The sequence below is a fragment of the Neophocaena asiaeorientalis genome, unplaced genomic scaffold (genome assembly GCF_003031525.2).
Source record: "Neophocaena asiaeorientalis asiaeorientalis breed wild unplaced genomic scaffold, Neophocaena_asiaeorientalis_V1.1 scaffold177, whole genome shotgun sequence".
NCBI classification, from domain to species: Eukaryota; Metazoa; Chordata; class Mammalia; order Artiodactyla; family Phocoenidae; genus Neophocaena; species Neophocaena asiaeorientalis.
Window position 1 is genome coordinate 2,291,359 of NW_020172779.1, and position 19,843 is coordinate 2,311,201.

The 19,843-nt window shown below is 37.6% G+C and overlaps 1 protein-coding gene across 2 annotated transcripts in view; it reads right to left on the reverse strand.

The window, feature by feature from the left end:
- Positions 1 to 240: 240 nt before the first annotated feature.
- Positions 241 to 19,843, reverse strand: part of EIF3H (eukaryotic translation initiation factor 3 subunit H) — an 85,137-nt gene continuing 65,534 nt past the window's right edge. The window contains exons 3-8 of one of the 2 annotated variants that reach the window (XM_024741316.1): positions 14,944 to 15,111; positions 13,327 to 13,426; positions 11,956 to 12,105; positions 4,346 to 4,463; positions 2,204 to 2,336; positions 241 to 464 (exon numbers count right to left, since the gene is read on the reverse strand). In XM_024741316.1, the coding sequence (XP_024597084.1) occupies positions 367 to 464; positions 2,204 to 2,336; positions 4,346 to 4,463; positions 11,956 to 12,105; positions 13,327 to 13,426; positions 14,944 to 15,111 (767 nt within the window). In that variant the 3' untranslated portion in view covers positions 241 to 366. Of the gene's footprint in view, positions 465 to 2,203; positions 2,337 to 4,345; positions 4,467 to 11,955; positions 12,106 to 13,326; positions 13,427 to 14,943; positions 15,112 to 19,843 lie in introns of both variants that reach the window. The other variant, XM_024741315.1, reaches the window with a different exon arrangement.

The window sequence follows — 19,843 nt, forward strand, 5'->3', positions numbered from 1 at the left end:
TACTAGATTCACAGTAGGTACCAGGGCCTCTGGGTCGGGCATCGGGACAAGCAGCACTGGACTCGGTGGCTGAAATGTGGCAGCACAGAGGTATAAGAAAGGTGATGGAGCCTGTAGGTCTGAGCCTGGTGATGCTTCTGGTCAAGCCTGCTTTATCTTTGGAAATACACAGGTATAAGCTAAATAAAAATAAGAAGATAAATATAATATGTCTAAACCCAAATGAGCAAGCAGTCGAGATTATTTTATTATTATTTTATTATTTGCTAGAAAGACTTTTCAATATGCAAGTGTGTTTCTTCCGAGAATTGCCCCAATGTGATCTCAAGAGTCCACGTTAACTCCTTTTCTGGAAACTTCCTTTTCTTAGCTGTTGTATTCTTGAAGAGCCTGGGCCATGAAGAGTTTGCCTAAGTTTTGAGCAGTGAACTCCTTGATGTTCTGGCAGTAAGTGTTAATCTGGCCTGTGCATTTGGGAAAGTGAGAAAGAGAGTCATAATGTTCCACAAACTGTAAAATGACCCAGAATACTAGTCAAACAAGAAAATCAGCATAACACAGAATCATCAGAATGTTATTTTGTTATGTTTTGAATCAAAAACAAAAACGAAGCAGACACAGATTTAGCGAACAAACTAGTGGTTACCAGTGGGGAGAGGGAAGGGGGGAGGGGCAATACAGGGGTAGGGAATAATAAGACGTACGAACTATTAGGTATAAAATAAGCTACAAGGCTATATTGTACAACACAGGGAATATAGCCAATATTTTGTAATAACTTTAAATGGAGTATAACCTGAAAAAACTGTGATTCACCAAATTGTAAACCTGGAACATATAATATTGTAGGGCAACTATACTTCAATAAAATTTTTTTTAAAAAGAGTTAAGAATTCTATTCGTTCATAAGGGATTAATAAAGAATGTAAGTTTTTTTTTTAAATAAGCTATCTTCCACTCTTGGTTACATGGATAATGAAGAAAAATGACAACTTTTAAAAAGATTATCAGCAGTTAAGCACATATTAGCTGTCAATCAAAATGTACTGACTGTGCAGACCAGACCAACACTGTAACTAAGACAAGTGAGAGAACAGCACTAGCTCTTCTTAGCCAGGTAGAAAGGAGATACCAAATCACAGAACTGTAAACTAACCAGACCCACCTGACCCAGATGTTAACTACAGTAGTTTTCAGTCCGTGCTCCGGAAATATTAACAGCCTGCTCCTGCACCCCCAGAGCCCAGACAGACCATGAGCAAGGAGCCCATGTGAGGAAAGGGCTCTACCACTGCATTAGTCTTAAAACTAATGATCTAATCTGATGCAACAGTTACACATTTCTTGAAAGTATAAGAAATACAATTCTGCTTGAAGTGGCCCTTAAGTAAGTAAGGTGTCTCAGTTTCCCAAATCTCATTTACACAGGTACCAGAAAGCTTTAAGGAATTTGGAATTTCCCCCACACTAAAAATATATCAACAGAATTGAGAAATTGCAGAAGACCCTCTTTTCTCTGAGTTGGATTTTCACTCTAACAAATCTCTCAGACAACTGGCTGACTGAATCAAACAGTATTCAACAACATTCATACAGAAGTAAGGTGATTATAGCTAAATAAGGGCATGAATGTTATATATATTCAAAATCAAGTCCTAGCACAGGACACAACGGCTCTACTACCTTAAGGCAGTGTTAAATGTTTATCCCCAGAGAAAGTCCATGGAGAGTTACATTCATGTTGCTACAATACAAGTCAAAGTAAGGGAAATACTTCTTTAAGTCAAAAACTTCAGTTCAATTCAAACACCCACTTACAGACTGGGCTCAAGGCTAGGCTAGAACATCAAAAGTAAGGGGTTTGAACTCAATGGTCTTTTGCATTATGAGATGATAAACACTTTTTCTTGGTTTCCATGAAAGATGACTCACACAAAACCTTCCCATTTTAGAAAGTTTATATAATCCCATCTCAAAAGTGTTTGTTTAGATAAACACAGAGTGAAGCACTGAAAGGACCTTAGAAATAACAAAGACTGACAAATTCTTAAATTTCAGAAATTACAGGTGCTAGATTCAAGTCCATCATTTAACCATTTTAAATACACTAACTTTTAGATGTCTTACCCTGTGAATCTCTCAGTGTCTCCTGCTTCCTAAAGAATAAAGAAAACCAGCCATGTTCTGCACTGGCTAACAATACCTGCAATGAGCAGAGAATCCATCCTGGCAGGGGGCTGATGTGGTTTGAAGAGTTTGGACAGATCCTCCTCAGGGAGCGGGGGTTCTCCTCGACTCTGGCGCTGCATATTCTCCTGCTGGCGACGCTGCTGATACTAAAATTCAGAGAGGAAATGACTGGGTTATTTTTCTCTACCTGGGGAGAAAAAAGACCTCCCTCACTTATGTGATCAGCAAAACTCCACTGCTTTGAACTCCAATCTCGGTTTTATAAATGTAACCCTTCATAACTCTTGCTTCTAAGAGGCTAAATATGGTTAACAGTTAAAGAAAACTTCCTTGTTGTAAACTCTAGTGTCACTCTGAGCTCTAAGATTATGTAACTAATGATTTAGAAAAACAAAACTGGTTATGTGAGAAACATGGGGCTTACAGGCAAAGCAGCTCAAGATTCATGAGCGAAAGGGAGTAACTTGACCAATTACGACAACAGGGTAAACAGCACTGCAAGTATGATTCATCTTAACTTGAAGAACTAAGTAATGAAATACCATATTGGGGAATTTTTTCAGCTTTATCCTTATTGACCAAAGTAACAATAATACTGATGATGTTACTATTATAACGTCACCATTCCTGTTATTATTATAACAGTAAATACTATCAATTCCTAACAACAGATAATCATCTGTGCTTTAGCTCTACACCGAAGAAAGAATATTAGCACAGAAAATGCTTCAAAAACTTTCAAACTCTGGATTCTTAAGACTCAAGGCAGAGAAAGTGGGGTTATATATAAAGGTATATATCAACTATAAACTTATAGTTCAAACTACAATCAAGACGCTAATAGCTGTGGATTGCTTACAACAGCAGAGGAAATAATATCCCACACACAGCCTTAAAAGGTCAGATAATGGGAAACCAGGGTAGGCTAGTAAAAATTTTAAGTCCTTAGATAAGGGAAGTAACTTGCTTTGCAAAAATTTCTACTCATTATGGGGTATGAGAGTAGAAGTGAGACAAATCTAAAAAGGGTTATGAATGGTGCTAAGTAGGAATAAATGTCAAATGCAAAAATTTATGTCATACTAGAATTCTAAAAAATATCTCCTAAGATCGGTTTCCAGAATCAACTGTTTCACTGGTGACAGATTTTCAATTTGATCCTCCAGTTGGGTCTTTTACCTACAGGAAGAACCAGCAAGGGAATGGGATCAAGCTGGTTTTATTCTCCCCAGTTTATAAGAGACTTTCACCATCACCATCTTCACCACCATCTTTTCAGTTAAAAAAATGATACTTTATAGATTTATATGTGTTTTAAAAATTCTATGTGTGTAGAAACACAGTATTTTAAATTTCACTAAATATATGAACATTGGTATTAAATTAATTTTTTAAATATGATATTCTCAGAACCACTTAGTTGTGCTTAAAATCCTACAGTTACCAACATCTAATTTAAAGTACATTTTAATGAACAGAGTAATCAAACACTCACATGTATGTACATTCTGGAATCAACTTATCTATGAATCAAATGCTAAGAACATTTTGGAGCAATACAGTCCTAAACAGTATTCCAGGAACTGTGAAAATCATGTGGTCTTCAGGTAACACTAATAAAGATTAAGATTAAATGGCCAGAGCAGTGTGGATGTGCATATGAGAATATCCAGGTAATTCCACATAAATCTGTATTATACTATCTATTTCACAGCAGTTGATCTATTATTTCCTATCAAAATTGCTTGCTCTTAATCACAATTGCTCAGTTTTTTAAATGAACTGAAGACTGCTAACTGTACTGCAATGAGCCACTAGCAAACCAATTCTAGTTAGTAAAGAAATGAGCTGTGACCCTCTGCAATCTCTCTGCCTCTGATTTTCTCAATAAATGTATCTCTTTTTTGCATAACCTTGGCATTATAATCTGAGCTTAATCTACCAGCTCTCTTCAAGATAGGGATTTTTAAGTACAGCTTGTAAATAATATATTAGGAACATACTATATAAAGAATAATCTTTTAAAACATGATAGAGTTACCAGCTAAGAGTCAATGCTTTATCAAAGATAATTTAGATCGCTTTGAAGATGACTCTTGAAGCACCATACTTGGAAAGAAATTCTATGTTTGCTGAATTTTCCCATAATACCAACCTGATGTTTCTGCTGCTGCTGTTTACTCGTGTTCCTCATGTATGTGTTATATTTAACTATATCTTGGCTCATTTCATCCACTCTGTCCATCAGCAACTGGAGGGTCTTCCCCAAATGACTGCTGAAATATAAAGTAAGTATACTGACTGACATGTCATACTTTAAAGTTATAGCTCTGCCACTGCTCTAAGTAGTTTTGAGATATTAAACTGATCTGCCATTTGCTAAAAAAAAATGAAAGCACACACATACAGGAAAGCAAAGGCAGAGGAGAGAATGAGAGTCAGCTTGTTATTAAACTTTCCATATCGAACCCACAACTATTAACTACAAGGGTATCTGAAATAGCTCAATTTCTTAGTGTCAGAGCATACACATGTCAGAGTAGAAAGAGTTAAACATATCTAGCAGGGTATCTAAAATGGGTACTTTCTGAACAACCAAGTTTAACCTAGGCTCAGTACTCCTGAACCTGTTTCCTGAGCCCCGCCTCCGCTCTCCCCAACTGTGCTCCAAAGCATTCAAATCAGTAGCCACAGAAAGGAAGAACCGGCAAATGGACTGAGACTTCTAGCACATGATTTCTCTACCTAGCAGGTTCTGAAAGAGTAACAATAGCATTTATTCTGCAAGGCCAAATGAAGAAAGAGGGCTCCTTCTCCTCTGCCCTTCCTAAAATCTGAAGTACAGTCATTCATCTTTCTTTTCCTCTCCATAAATTTCTACTGCAGCTTGCTTACCAAAATCTTCTTACAAAGTGATGCTAATGGTTAGTACAACACCCACCATATTCACTGACTTCTGCCCACAACTATCTCCTACCATGTTAGGCCCAGTACACGTATATGTACTCTAAAAATCACTAGCTGACAAACAGTACTCATTCATTCATTCCACACAGGTATCTACTAAACACCTATTATGTTCCAGCCTCAGTGTTAGCAAATAAGGAGACACTAGTGAATGAGACATTCCTGGTCTCGCTCTTCACTGAGCTTACAATTGATGGGGAGAGGGGAGGAGGGAAGAGGGGAGATAAGACACTTAGATAGTGTGGTCAGAATATCTCTTTTAAAAGGTGACAAGGGGCTTCCCTGGTGGCGCAGTGGTTGAGAGTCCGCCTGCCGATGCAGGGGACATGGGTTCGTGCCCCGGTCCGGGAAGATCCCACATGCCGCGGAGTGGCTGGGCCCGTGAGCCTTGGCCGCTGAGCCTGCGCGTCCGGAGCCTGTGCTCCGCAACAGCAGACGCCACAACAGTGAGAGGCCCGCGTACCGCAAAAAAAAAAAAAGGTGACAGGCTGGAAGCACAAGATTAGAAAGAATCAGCCATGCAAAAAGTATTCTAGGTGAAAGAAAGCCCAAGTGCTGAAGGCCTGAGGTGGGTAAGAACTAGACAGGTAAAAAGAGGAGGCCTGGCATGGGAGGAGCACAGAGACAGGCTAGGGAGGCCAGACAAGCACACACCAGGAGCCATTAGCTGCCTCGCACAACACCCCAACCACATGGTCACTTAGTGTGAATGAGAACCCGCGACTCTGACATGAATCCCTGGTGACATGTTTTGCCTGAAATTTTAAAATGATTTAGCCTGGCTGCTATGCAGAGAATACACCGGAGGGTAGCAACTAGGAGACGGTTAAGAGTCCACTGTGGAGTGCTGGCAAGAATGTGGAGAAATTAGAATACTCGTACATTGTGGGGAGAATGTAAAATGGTGCGGCCACAGTGGAGAACAGTTTGGTGGTTCCTGAAAAAGTTAAACACAGGGTTACAATATAACCCAGCAATTCTACTCCTAGGTATATACTCAAGAGAACTGAAAACTTACACTTACACAAAAACTTGTACATGTATGTTAATAGCTGCGTTATTCAAAACAGACAGAAATTGGGGAAAAAAACCGAAAAGGATGAATGGATAAACAAACTGTGATTTGTCCATACAATGAAATACTACTGAGTTATAAAAAGAACAAAGTACTGATATATGAATGAAACGTAAAGGCATTATACTAAGTGGAAGAAGCCAGACACCAAAAGCCACTTACAGCATGGTTCCATTTAGAGGCAACGTCCAGAGGAGGCAAATCCACAGAGACAGAAAGTAACTACTGGCTGCAAGGGGATGAGGGGAGGCAAAGTGACTACTTAGAGGCATGGGGTTTCTGCTTGGGGTGATGAAAATGTTTCCAAATTAGTGGTAATGATTGCACAATATTGCAAATGTATTAAAAACCACTGAACTGTATTCTTTAAAAATGGTTAAAATGTTAGATTTTATTTTACATGAATTTTATTTTAAATCTGCGCGCGCGCGCGCACACACACACACACACACACACACACACACACACACACACACACACACACACACACACACAGAATCTACTGTGGCATTGCAGAGAGAAGTAGTGGCGGCCTGGAACAGCCCAGTGGCAGTGAACATGGAGAAAAGTGGGCAGAACTGAGAGAGGAATCAAGGGCGACTCCCAGTTTCCTGGCTTGAGTAGCTAAACGGTTGGTTACAGCACTTACAGAGAAAGAAAAGGCTGAGGAAGAAACAGACTGGGAATATTGGGAATGACTAAAAGTAAACCCAGTTAAAACATGGATTCCATCTGTAACCTGAAGAAAATAATGAGAAAGCTTTGGCTCTTTATCTTAAATAATAGAAAGAGCATAGATCTGGGGTGTGTGTGTGTGTGTGTGTGTGTGTGTGTGTGTGTGTGTGTGTAGATGAATTTATCTTTTAATTCCAGGTCTGGCACTATCTATCTTACCTCGATCCAGCAGCTTGGTCTAGTGACTTAACTGAAGAATCAAGTGCTTTTTTCAAATTAAATTTTATTTCATATTTATCTTATTCCATTGTTAATTTTGTGAATCATTTTTCACTTTTAAATATTTCTTCTTTGGACATCAGATTAAGTATTCACTTTTCTGTTCTTTTCCAATTTCTTAATAGTCTGATTTTAATTCATCCATAATTTGAGCTGATGGTGCAAGATCAGGAATTAAAATGATTTTTTTTCCCCAATAGCTAATCAAATGTCCAGATCCACTGATTATTTAGTTACAATGCTTTCCAAGTAACTTCAGGGCTGAAATTTAACTATACTGTACCCTCTCACATGCATTCTTTCAACACACATTACTGAGTACATACTTACTTTTCCAGTCACTCTGTTATAAGATACTATATAAGACATTGTTGCACTCAAAGCATTCTAGGGAGAAGCAAGGAACACAAAAAGAAATGCAACACAGTGGTAGTAGATTCTATAATAGAACAGAAGCATAGAAGATAGTTTGGTGGGATCAGATGAGACTTTCCAGATTATGTGACAGCTGAATTTTGAGTTTTTGAAGGAGCTGAAGATGGGAGTTGGAGACAAGGAAGATGCAGAGGGACACTGCAGATACTGTGTGTAGTTAACATGGTCAGAGACACTGGCATGAAAAGCATGATACATCTGAAGAACTGCAAGTAACTCAGTCCATCAGAAGAAGCACGGGAGAAGGGCAAGACTGGGAAAAAAGAGAGCAATGAAACTGAAGAGGCAAACGGTCACGGTGCAAAGACTCTTGGAAGTTGGGCTATAAGCTTGGATGCTACTCCAAGGACAGTGGGGACTCAGCCAAATATTTTAAGCAAAGGAGTAATATGATCATACAATTTGCATTCAGCAAGATCACTGCAATGAAAGAGGAAAAGGTTAGAAGCAGGAAGTTAGGAGACTGTGAAAGTAATCAGGAAAAGAAATAATGAGGCCCTGACCTAAGGTAGCAAAAGACAAGGAATAAGATGAAATCACCCCAGGAATCACACACAGGAAGACAGACCCCAAGGAACACCGATATTTACGGATGAGCAGAAGAAGGTTGACTGTGGAGAATGAGAAGTAACCCAGAAGTAACCCAGTGGTAGTATCCTAAACTACATCAAAGAAAGTATTTCAGGAAGAAGGTTTATCAACATATTAAATTTTCAACACTCTATAACATCCAGCAATATCGTGATAAAAGTCATCTTTTGCAACTTCAGCGAGAACTCTAACAACACAGAATAGATGGAATACCAAGTGTTTAGGATAAGTGGAAAATGAGTAAATACAGACAGCGACATATAGAAAATCCTATTAAGAAGTTTGACTGTAAAAAAAAAAGGCGGGGGGAGAAAATGAAGTAAAAGGTTAAAGGAGATGGATATTAATGGCACGAGGTCAAAAGGTGTTGTTTTTGTAACTTTGTTGTTTAAGATGATGGTGACTTTAAACAAGTTTAAATGTCCTTACTTACTCTTAGGAGATGCATGCTCAAGTATTTAGGGGTTAAGTGCCACGTCTGCAATTTACTTTCAAATGGTTCAGGAAAGAAAGTACCCATTTATGTCTAGAGAGAGAAAGAGAACAGGTGCAAATGTAGCAACACATACACCTGGTGAATACAGGTCAGTGTTTATGGGTGTTCACTGTATTACTTATTATCCTTTCAATTTTTCTCAACTGCCGAGCATTAAAAAAAAAAAAAAAAATTAACGGGAAAATCCAGTCAATAAATGTAACAGAAAAGAACCAGTACAGAGAGGAACTGGAGATACCCAAGGAGAGAGGGTGCAGAAAAAGACAGACCTGGATGAGGCCTCAGCGGAGACACTGATCCCTCATTTTCACCAGTTAAAGAACTGAGGCCCAAAGAACTATATTAAATACAAGAAATACTGTAATTAACTACATGATTACTTGTTAAATAAGTCACTTATGTTCTTAAGTGAAAAAGAAATTCACAGAAGGGAAAGATCACCACCAATCCTTGACTGGGTGATCGAGGAGAGAGCAATGACACTGGAGAACGCCATTAAGAAGAGTTAACTGCCATTGCAGAGAAAGATCTATTATTTTTTCCAGACCTTACATCTTGGAGACTGACTACACTGATTTTAGCAATGAGAAAGGTGCTACTAGAAGAGAACTTCCCTCTCTACTAAAAAGCGTCTTTAATGCGAAGTACTAACATTACGTGTTGTAGGTATATGTAATCATAGTGAAAGAGCACAAGCACAGGTATGTGGACTTTAAACATTTCATAACATTTCTGTTACTATAGTGCTCTTCAGAAATCTAACCAATAAGAAATACGTGAAAATCTGCACAGTACAGGTCTTGAAGGGCAAAAGGAATTAACAATAATACAGAACTATTTCACAGATAACACTCATAGGAAATCAGGTCGACTACCAAGAGCAATTTTATGGGGATCTTTTCAGTACCAGTTCAACTAGAATAGTGAAACGGAGTTATTGTTGGCAGTTTCAATAATGTAGTCTTTTCTTTTATTTCCAAGGAAAGAAAGAACTGAAAACAGATAACTTAAACAGATGTGAATGGAGAGGTGCAGTGATAAGTCTGCTCTGGCTACATTATCAATTTGTCCTTATTATCCTTCATGTATGATGCCCACCCTTAGTTTACTTTTTTAAAGAGGAAGTAAGAACATAATTGTTTTCTCATGTGTGAAAAGCCAAAGGCTTGATTTTTAAAAATTAATGAAGGCTGTTATGAAATAACCATTACCAGAACTTCCGTCTAATAATATTAAAATTAAGAATTAGAATTTTTTAAATGAAAGGGAATGCAGTATGTTTTATTCATAGCATAAAGCAAAGTTATCAGGTAAAGGAAGAACTGGAACACGCATATGGGTTGTGATAAGCGAGACCAAGCAAAATGTTTAAGGAGCTACTTCAGAATGATTTCTGATGCGGTTTCTTAGAAAAAGTTTTATGGCAAATGATGATTAGCAATCATCATGCTACTAATGTTAGAAATTAAAATTTGAGAGGTACAAAGGTTACGTTTCAGTCTTTTAAATTAGTACTATCAATTTGGGCCAATGTAACAGTCCATTCGTATAAGCACTGCTTCAAGGTTGCTTCTTTTTTTTTTTCTTCTCCCAAAAGGAACACCAATTTACCCTTTTAAATAACTTCACATGGAAAGCAAACATCTTCTCTTCCTATTTCATATAAAATACAGAAGATTAAAAACTATAATAAAATATTTGTCCAGATCTTAGTTGCTATGGCGAACTGGGAACATTTTCTTGGCTATTCTAAATGCTGCTTTGGACAAACAGACATTACAGACCAGCTCATTGGTAATGGGAAAGCAGAGAAGGGCTGTATTTGTTTTGTATCCTCAATAAAGGAAGCTCGGGGAAAGGTGAAGACGTAAATAATATGTAAGCAAAAGCTTTCACATAGTAAATTTAAAATTATTATATAACTATATACTTAATACATCAAATTGCATGCTGAAAAAGGTTCTTAGCTCAATGCTTTAAATACAGGTGTGCCGAGTGTGTTTGTGAAAGCAATGAAGAGAAATATGACCTTCTAAAAGAGACAAATTAAAGGACTATTGTGAACATACATTTGTAGTCAAACAGTACACTCTTTAGTGCCAAATGACCCTTGCAACCTGGCTGTATTACTGAGCACTCCGTTTACCATCTAGTTTCCATCTCCTTCTCCTGTTAAGACTTTCTAGTGGCCTCTGTGATGAATTCATGCAATGAAGGTGGCACTTCAACCACAGTGCCACCCATCCCAGTGCATGGAGAAGAACACTGGGTATACTGGTCCTTCTGGGTTTACCCCTACTTGTCTTATACTGAAGAAGTACAAAGCCTGCATATTCTTTTGTACTAGCTTCTATCTGGGATAACTAGAAACCTGATAAATAACTGAGCTTCTGTTCCAAACTGGTTGCTTTATGAAAACACACCTTGTTTTTCTAAGCCATTCAGCAAATGCATACTGACAGATTACCTACTTGCTATTAGCCTTCTCCTGCCACAAAACAATCACTAACATCAGGCTTAAAGGGAATTTAAGAGGAGCTATATACATGATTCTGTTCATATTTCTGTTAAAAGCAATCAATGAGGGGAAATGAAACATTAATTTCAAAAAGGAAATAATCTGTTTTAGAACACCTCAGTCAGCGTTTTATCAATATAATAAATAATATCTTAGCAACTAGATAGCCAAAGCAGTCACGATGAAGCAAATGATGTCACCACTGTCTAAGAAGCAAAAGCCAGTGTGAGGTTCAGAAAATTCTAATCTTGGTTGAAAATTCAAATGGAAAGCTTACTGCTAATAGAGTCTACATCTGAACAAGGGCAAATGCCACAGTAAAACAAAGAAGCATTCTGGTTTTCTCCCAAGCATTATTAAATATCCAGACCTAATACCACAGCCTCTAAGGATACTGTACAATAAATAAAGCTGAGCCAAATCACAAAACCCCTCCCCTGTGGGCATGTACCATCTCAAAGCAAAAATGACACACAGAAGGCAGCAGAGCGCTCCTGTAATAACGGTAGCTATTAGTATTCAAACACCATCTCACTGTATCAATAACCATGGTGTTTTTCCTTGGGTTTTAGCAGAGCTGGACAAGTACTACATGTTGCTACTATGTCTTAAGAACCTCAAAATGTGCTTAAGTAATTTTCTTCTTGTTTCACCGGTTAGAGTCTAAGTAAAAGACTCTTTTGCAGAAAGTGATAAAAAAGGGACTTCTCATTAGACAGGGCCGCTTACCTGCTAGCAAGACTGAGCAATTCATGTTTATCTGCTACAGCTGCCTTCTTCTCAAGCTCCCACATCAGGACGTTGATCAGATGGGAATTTTTAATTACAATCGGCACTTCTTCAAACATGTGCTCAAAGGTGATGTTTCCCTTTTTCAATCTGCGAAGCATGTTAAAAATACATTAGTCTGGTGGTCAGAAGTAAGTGGTAAAGTGATTATTTCATTTTCCCTAATTACAGGCCCTCTTCAGGATTTTTGTTTGTCTCATTAGCACTTTTAAAAAGGGAGAGAAACTAGAGTTTTACAGAGTCAAGCCTAAGTCGAGTGATTTGAACAACTCTGAAAATGATCCGAGTTGGAGCTATAAGACTAGAAAATAAGACTTAGCAAAAGAAACTATTGTTTCTTCACAATCAGGTTATCTTCAAAATTTCAGATACTAAAATGTAAATGCCATAGGAAATCATGCTATATAATCTATATCTAAAATATTTAAAATAGCTAGAAAAGAGAAATACTCTAGTTTTTGGAAAGTTCACTTTAAAAGCCAACTGAACTCAAGAGATTAACAAGTAGCAGGACACTCACACGTTACTCCACACGCGGTGGCTGAGAACACGGCGAGAACGCAACTCCTCAGAGTTTAGTTATAACCACCATGCCCCGGAACTGTTCAAGAGTTAGCTTTTCTTTTTAAATGCTTCGCATCTTAATTTCTTTAGGAGCCAAATGGTAAACTACTAATGAATTGTCTGTCCTACATGAAGTCAAAAGCACTAACTTTAATAAGAAATAAAAATTCCTATAATTAACAGAAAATGAAAGAATTCTGAATTTTTAAAATTTTAATGTTAATATTCCAATGCCATTATGTAGGATCACAAAACAGCTTTTTCAATTAATTCTTTGCATACCTGTCACCCATAAAATATCCAAAAAATCCACATTCCTTACTGAACCCCCCAAAATATTTATATCTTTCCACACACACCCCCCCGCAATGAAACAGGTCAGAAAATAAGACAAACAGCTCTCGACTGTTCTGATACAGAACTTACAATCTGACAGCCACTGAACACTCACTCATCCCATCTCCCTTTATTTAATCATATATTTCTTCAAATCCAGTAGCTAATTAATCCCCACTCTAACTGAATTCACTCATGCTGAGAACAACAGATGAGACATTCCATAAAGAACAGTTTAAACATGGAAAGGGAGAAATCAAGTGGCACTCAGCCATGCAGAAACTTCTACCGTCCACATGGCAAAAGCATTACCACACCACCACCGAGGATTCAATACATGTGGCAAACTAATATCTTAAAAGAAAAACACCCGATCCTTAACATATGCCTTATAGGCCCCCAAACACTTACGCTTCGGGAGAAAAATCCTTCTCTTTACAAACTTCCATCAGTTTAGGAGTCAGTCTGTATGCCTTTAGTGAGAGAGACCCTTGGGCAGTTTTTATGGGATCTCAAATAAGGAAAAGAAAAAGAAATTACTAAGAATTCTGTCACTACCAGTGCCCAAATGACACTGGTTCTGGGCACATTCTGTTAATTATCATAGTCTTTGCAAAATGATCAAAATAAATAATCAGAACACAATTTGAAGCAGATTCAAACCAGCATAGCAAACAGTAAGTGAAAATGCAGGAACCTATCACCCTACTTATAATAGGCAGAATAACTTCCTCCCGAAAGTATAAACAGAAGATACAAAATACAGTTATTTTCAAATCTATTCCTCAGCTAGAACCAGCAATCTTGACAAAAATTAAATATAGCATATGTTCTATACATCTTACATACATCTTGTATAATTAGAAGGAAAATACTAATGAATATTAAACATGAAAATTCACTGGACACATTGTGTAGTTCTTAGTCCACTAATTTAAATAAACAGCCCTTCCAAAATTTATCCATCCTAACAATCACTGTTCAAATTTTTTAGTTAAAGCAGATTCTAAAAACAAAACCACTAAAGTCAAAGTGCAATCACAAGTGTCTCTTTAGTTTTAGAGAAACTAATTTTATCAAAGCTAACGCTTAAACACTCCGTGAGTAAGGGAGCTTAGCACTTGCTGCATAACGGCTCTGGCATGCCAATATTCGCCTAAAACCTGTGTTAACATTCATGTTGCCTGAAACTTAACACAGTGCAACTTTTAGCAATAGGTGATAAAATGAAAACCAAAATAGACTGAAACAAGTGGAAAATTCATCAAGGTCTGATGATGCAATGTTTCCAGCCAGTATAAGTACACTTTAACAACTTGTTCTTTACTGTAATCCAATTGTTAACATACTGAAACAATTTGGGGGCAGCTCATAAGATTGATCGTATTCATTAGTATTTTTTCTGACAGATACTCAGGACGTTACATTTACTTCTCAGCTGGAAACTATATGCAAGTCTGCCAGATATGGCAAACTGTGAGTGTTTGGGGAGGGGGAAGGCTATAAAGCTGTTAAATTGCCTACAGTTCTGATACAGCACAGAACATCTGGTCTGGAGAGCTTGAGGAAACACCATTAAACAGGCCGAAAAGAAAAAAATCTTTGTGCTAAGAAACAGTCCAGGTTTTGTACGCTGCTGTCAGAGGTATAAAAAAACTTGGCACACTGTGTTATGATTGGTCAGTCACGTACAGAGCCAGACACTCTAGCAATCGGGGTTTGTTAGACATCTGGTCTAGTTCCACCAGCCCCTTCAAATGAGGGAGGGGAGATGGAGGAATAAAAATGAAGCAGCTACTCCAGCATTCCAAAATGTACACATCAGGGCTCTGATAGCAAGAAAAATAAACAGAAAGAAGGAAACCCTGTCTAGACTTAGCTGCTGCTGAGGCTGCTGCAGAAACAGGGTTGGTATTTACTTGAGAAGGCCTGCCAGGCTGCTCTTAGAGGCGAAAAGACAGAAAGCAAAAATAGTAGTAGTAATAATATTAAGGGAAGAAAAGAATAATAAAGGAAACTCCTACTAACCGTAAATGAGAACGACAGATTCTTCAATGGCATGCTGGTAACTGAACTGAGAATCCAGAAGCGCCCGGGTGACGAACGAGCCGTAGTATGTGGACTGGTACCAGCCCACGTGGAGATGGTCGATGTTTACATGGCGAAGGCTCCGCATCATTTCCATCTGATATTGGACTAGATGATGGGGACGAGAGGGACAAAAGAAAAACTATTTAATGATATTACCCATATTAAAAACAAGCCTTTTTGGAAACAAATTTCTACACAACTGTTTATTAGCTAAAGGGAACAGGTTTCCAGATTTTAAATTCATTCGCTTCACATATAAAGAAAACAAATTAAGCTTTCAAATCATTAGGGCATTCCTTTTCTCATTAACAAAAACACATTTTGTAGAAACAGTATTAAAAATCTAATAATAATGCCTTATTCCAAACAAGTAATTATTTATTAATGTGTCTCCACTTTTAAGGAAAAAATGTGTGTAATTACTAAATTAGATGGTTGTAAGAAGTTATGTTTGAATTAATAAGTTCAGAGTAGTTATCAACGTCTTCAACACAGCTTTTAGAACTGAGAAGTTAAAACCATCAAGAAAACCAACAGGAAAACAATTAACTACCACATTATTTAAGTATGAACAGGACACAAGCTGTAGCTGATTAAAAATAGAAGAATTCATTTTTGCCTTCAACTGGTGCCCCCTGCTGCATGTGCTAAGTTTAGAAAAGAATTCTTTTTTCGTCTGTGTGTTCCTTTGTGTTAAGTAATCAACAGTATTTTTTTTCATTAGAATAGTTATATTTTAATCACCGTGTACAGAATGAAACAGTTGGATGACTTTTACATGTCAAATTAATGACTATAACGTATATTACTAACTCAAAGCTGTATTACTAGAAAAATGGGTGCAGACACTATAATAATGTATTCTGAAAAGCAATATAGCACAATAATGAGTAGCAAATATGTAAAACAGGAGAAAATTTTATAGTTAACATAATATTCAAGCTATTTCTATTACAATAAAAATGCATGACTGTGTTGAGTAAACATATTTGCTTAACTCAAAATCTAACCATTTCATTTCCAAAACTCTTAATCAGGTTTTAGCAAAAGTAAAGTTAAATGTCTGTCATTTCCTTGGTTATAGCACTACGGTTTTACAAAGCAAACAAAATTCAGGATCATAAAGTATAGAAGAACCTTCCCCAGATGGACACGGTCTTTTCAACACTTGTTACTAGGTAAAGAAAGTATAAATCTGCTTATTCCAAGGAAGGTTATATTTCTTATGATAAAAGATGGCAGCCAACTCATCAACTACTCAAGAATTGTGTTTTTTTGAAGTTTTCTTTTTATATACAATATGAAGGCTTCAAGAAGAAGCAGTATAAAATTAACATGGTGATCTTGAATCAATTACCTTTTATCTTAATTTTTTCGCTTCTAGCATATAAGATATCCCCCTTCCTAGCCAGTTTAACAGATTCCTATCAACCACATAAAACTGGGATAGAACCACTGCTATTGTTTCTTTCTGCTTTAAAATTTCATAACTCTTTTAAAGTAAAATCACTGATTTGGCTAGTAAAATTTAATCAAATGTAACTTATGAATGAAAAATTCTAGTATCACCAGTAAAACAGGAGCCAGAACTAAATTTAATTATTTATTTTAAAGGGATAGGAAAGAGGAGATGGGGAGCAATTACCAAGCAACTGACAGTACAAACACGATTTTATAGGATGAGTTTTTTAAAACTGGTACTTATAAAACATCTGTCAATGTACAATTTAGCTATAATATAAGCAGAAGACAGATTCTACCAACTGGCAATAGTAGAAAAGACCCGGAGTCTAGTGATCTAGGTTCTCATGTCGGCTCTGAGATTTCTGCCGTGGGGCATCTCGCTGTCCTTCTCTGATGCTCAGTTTTCCCATCTCCAGAAAGATCTGAGAGCTCATCCCAGTCAAAATGCTAAGATTCCACACTGTTCACTGGATATGCTAATTACAAGTAATGATTCTTCTATAAACTAAAGCAGGTAGCATGCATTAAAAGTGCTTTCCTATGAAAAATATTCTGTAATCTTACTAAGTCAAACAGCCTGAATACAACAGATTTTATAATAGCATTTTCAGGATGCATGAAGTAGAAAACTTTACAATCAGTAGCAAACCTCCAGATTCCTTCTTCATCCAGAGTCTTACCTATCTTACAGCCCCTTGGTAACGATAAGGAGGAAAATGAAGTGTTTCTCTCAGCTAGAGAAGAGACTAAAGACTTAAGCCTATGAATGAAGCCTGTCACCCTCGGAGTTACCATTGTAATAAATGCCAATGTATTTATTTCTGGGGATTGAGGGATGAATAAATAAACTTCTACATTACGGGTGAGGCTGGAGCACTTCTATTTTCCTCTTCTACAGCTTAGAAAATCATGACATACAAGATTTTACAAGGCTTTAATAAAAATTTATTTTTAAGGTCATAAGAGTTTTCATAGGATGAAAATACAAATCTAAGGGTTAAGACCAATGACAGGTGAGTTAAAAATTGCTTTTGAAAATCTACAATGAACTGGAATTTCACTATTACACACACAAAAAAATATGTGAAATTTCAGGTCATTCTTCATCTAGGTTTAGACCTACCACCCCAATTTTTTAAATTAAAAAACACAACTTTTTTTTTTTTTTAATGCATGTCCTCTTGGAGGTATCAGAGAAAGAAAGGATCTAACTAAAAAGACTACAAGTGATCCTTGAAAAGGTGAGGGTAAGGGTGCTAGAGCTCCAAAGTGAAGTTGGGGTGTTGGGGTGCACTGAGGCCCAGTCCTCGCTGGAACTATACATATGAGGCTCCAATGAATGCACAGTTTAAAGAGGTTACTTCGATTTAATTAAAAAAAAATTTTTTAAGGAAGTCATATTTGTTCTATTATATGCAATCAAGAGACAACTCAGAAACAGCCATGTGAATTTTTATCTCTGCAGTGTTTTAGGTCTATGTCCTTGTTCTAATGTTAACACAGACATGTGACCCTTGTCTCCTTTCACAGTTTTTCCTCCTCCTCCAACCCAAGTTCTCAAAAAGTACAAAATAAAACCCTACAAAAGCTTCCCGGTAAACCTACATGGGGATAAGAAATGCACAGCAGACTGTCCCACTAAACTGTCTCAAAACTGTGCTCCCAACACGCCCATCAATCAACTGAACTGAGCTGCCACACCAGCTGACACCCATTTACCCTCTGACACGGAAAAAAAAGTCGTGATACAGTGACACGCCAGTAAACTTTACACAGGAAATAAGGAACGATCATTCCAGATTCTCATCTCCCAGGCAAATGCCACTGCTTTAGTGGCTCTGCTAGTCCAGTCCCTCTCAGGAGTTATGCTCGAGGTAGAGGGGAGGGATACTGGGGGTGGGCAGGTGAGACACAAACAAGAGACCCAGTTTAGCTAGGACACCGGGTAAACAGAAAGGGGAAGGGCTCATGCTATCTGGAAAGGACTGTGAGGACGGACGTGTGTCCCAGCCCGCAGGCTCTGGGGAGTAGGGGCTGGTGCTATTTCCTTCTCATTCCCAGCCATCCTCACTTACCCTCTCCCTGCCACCACCCGCAGCTGGAGTTTTAAAAGAAGGGTAGAAAAGATGTGGCTAGACAGATAAGGTTCACTCCTATCTCTCAGAAGGAAGAGAATTACAGCAAAAGAAACAAAAGAGAAAGGAGAAGGAAAAGAAAACCAAAGTTCCTTGATATTAAAGTGCCACACCTCCCTATAGTTGAGTTAATGAAGATCAATGAAATAAGAGACAAGCATTTACTGGCAACTCTGACGAGTTGGCTCAGGGTTAGAGACACTTTCATTTTTGTTCTAAAGTTCTCGTATTTAACACAAGCCCAAGTGGCAATTTCAACCAACGATATTAACTTCTGAGTTAATGGCTAAATATTTCTGGAGAACTTTCCAAAGATGAATAGCAAGGGAAAACTTTTGGGGAGAGGAGGATTACTTTAAAATATGATAATATTCAATAGAAAGGCTCAGAATTGTGTAGTGAGAAGTTTAGGAAAGAACATTTTAAACGTTGTTAGTTTAAAAAGCAAACCCCCTGCCGACTGACTGAGGAGAAACAGTGCACAGCAAATGAATTTCAAAGACAAATAGGTAGTTACTACCAAGCCAACTCAAATTACTAATACAAAAGCTACACTTAGATGCAATTGAGGTGGTGCTACAAAATTTGGAAGGATTATAAAAATGAGGTGAAGTTTTATAAATCTCTTCAACCTCTACAACTGCCTTCATTGCTTAAGCCGCTCCCAAGCAAAGGAGAGCCTGGTTTACAACACTGTGGAACTGCCCGCAATCTGGCACCAGTGCATTCACATTCACTTTTTCCAGATACCCTCTTTGCAAAACAGTCAATTTTAAACTGCCTAGAGCTAAACAGTCTTAACTGAGGCAGGCTGCCCAATAACTATTGCTTTCAAAAATCCACCACATTTGTTGGGCTTTCTCCCGTTTTATCTCCAAATATGAAAACACTGAATATACTATGCTGTCTTATATTTAAATGCTGTATCTGGACTCACACACTGGCAAACAATCGAACAAGAGTTTGAGATATGAGTTCTCCTTAAGATCACCGGGAAGGACACTGAATTCGAAGCTTTTCAGTTCAGCACAGTAATTAATCAGCATTCTTTTCACCTCCAATTCCTCACCTTCATTTTAAAAACCATCTTTATTTTATTATTTTAAGTGAGTCCTCATGAAATGCAATTTATTGCCAAAAAACAGGAACAAAGAATTACCACAGTTGGCCAGGCTGGGATGAGCTGAAAGTAGAAAACTGAAGCTGAAGCATACTTTAAAACTATCTGTCTGGCATTT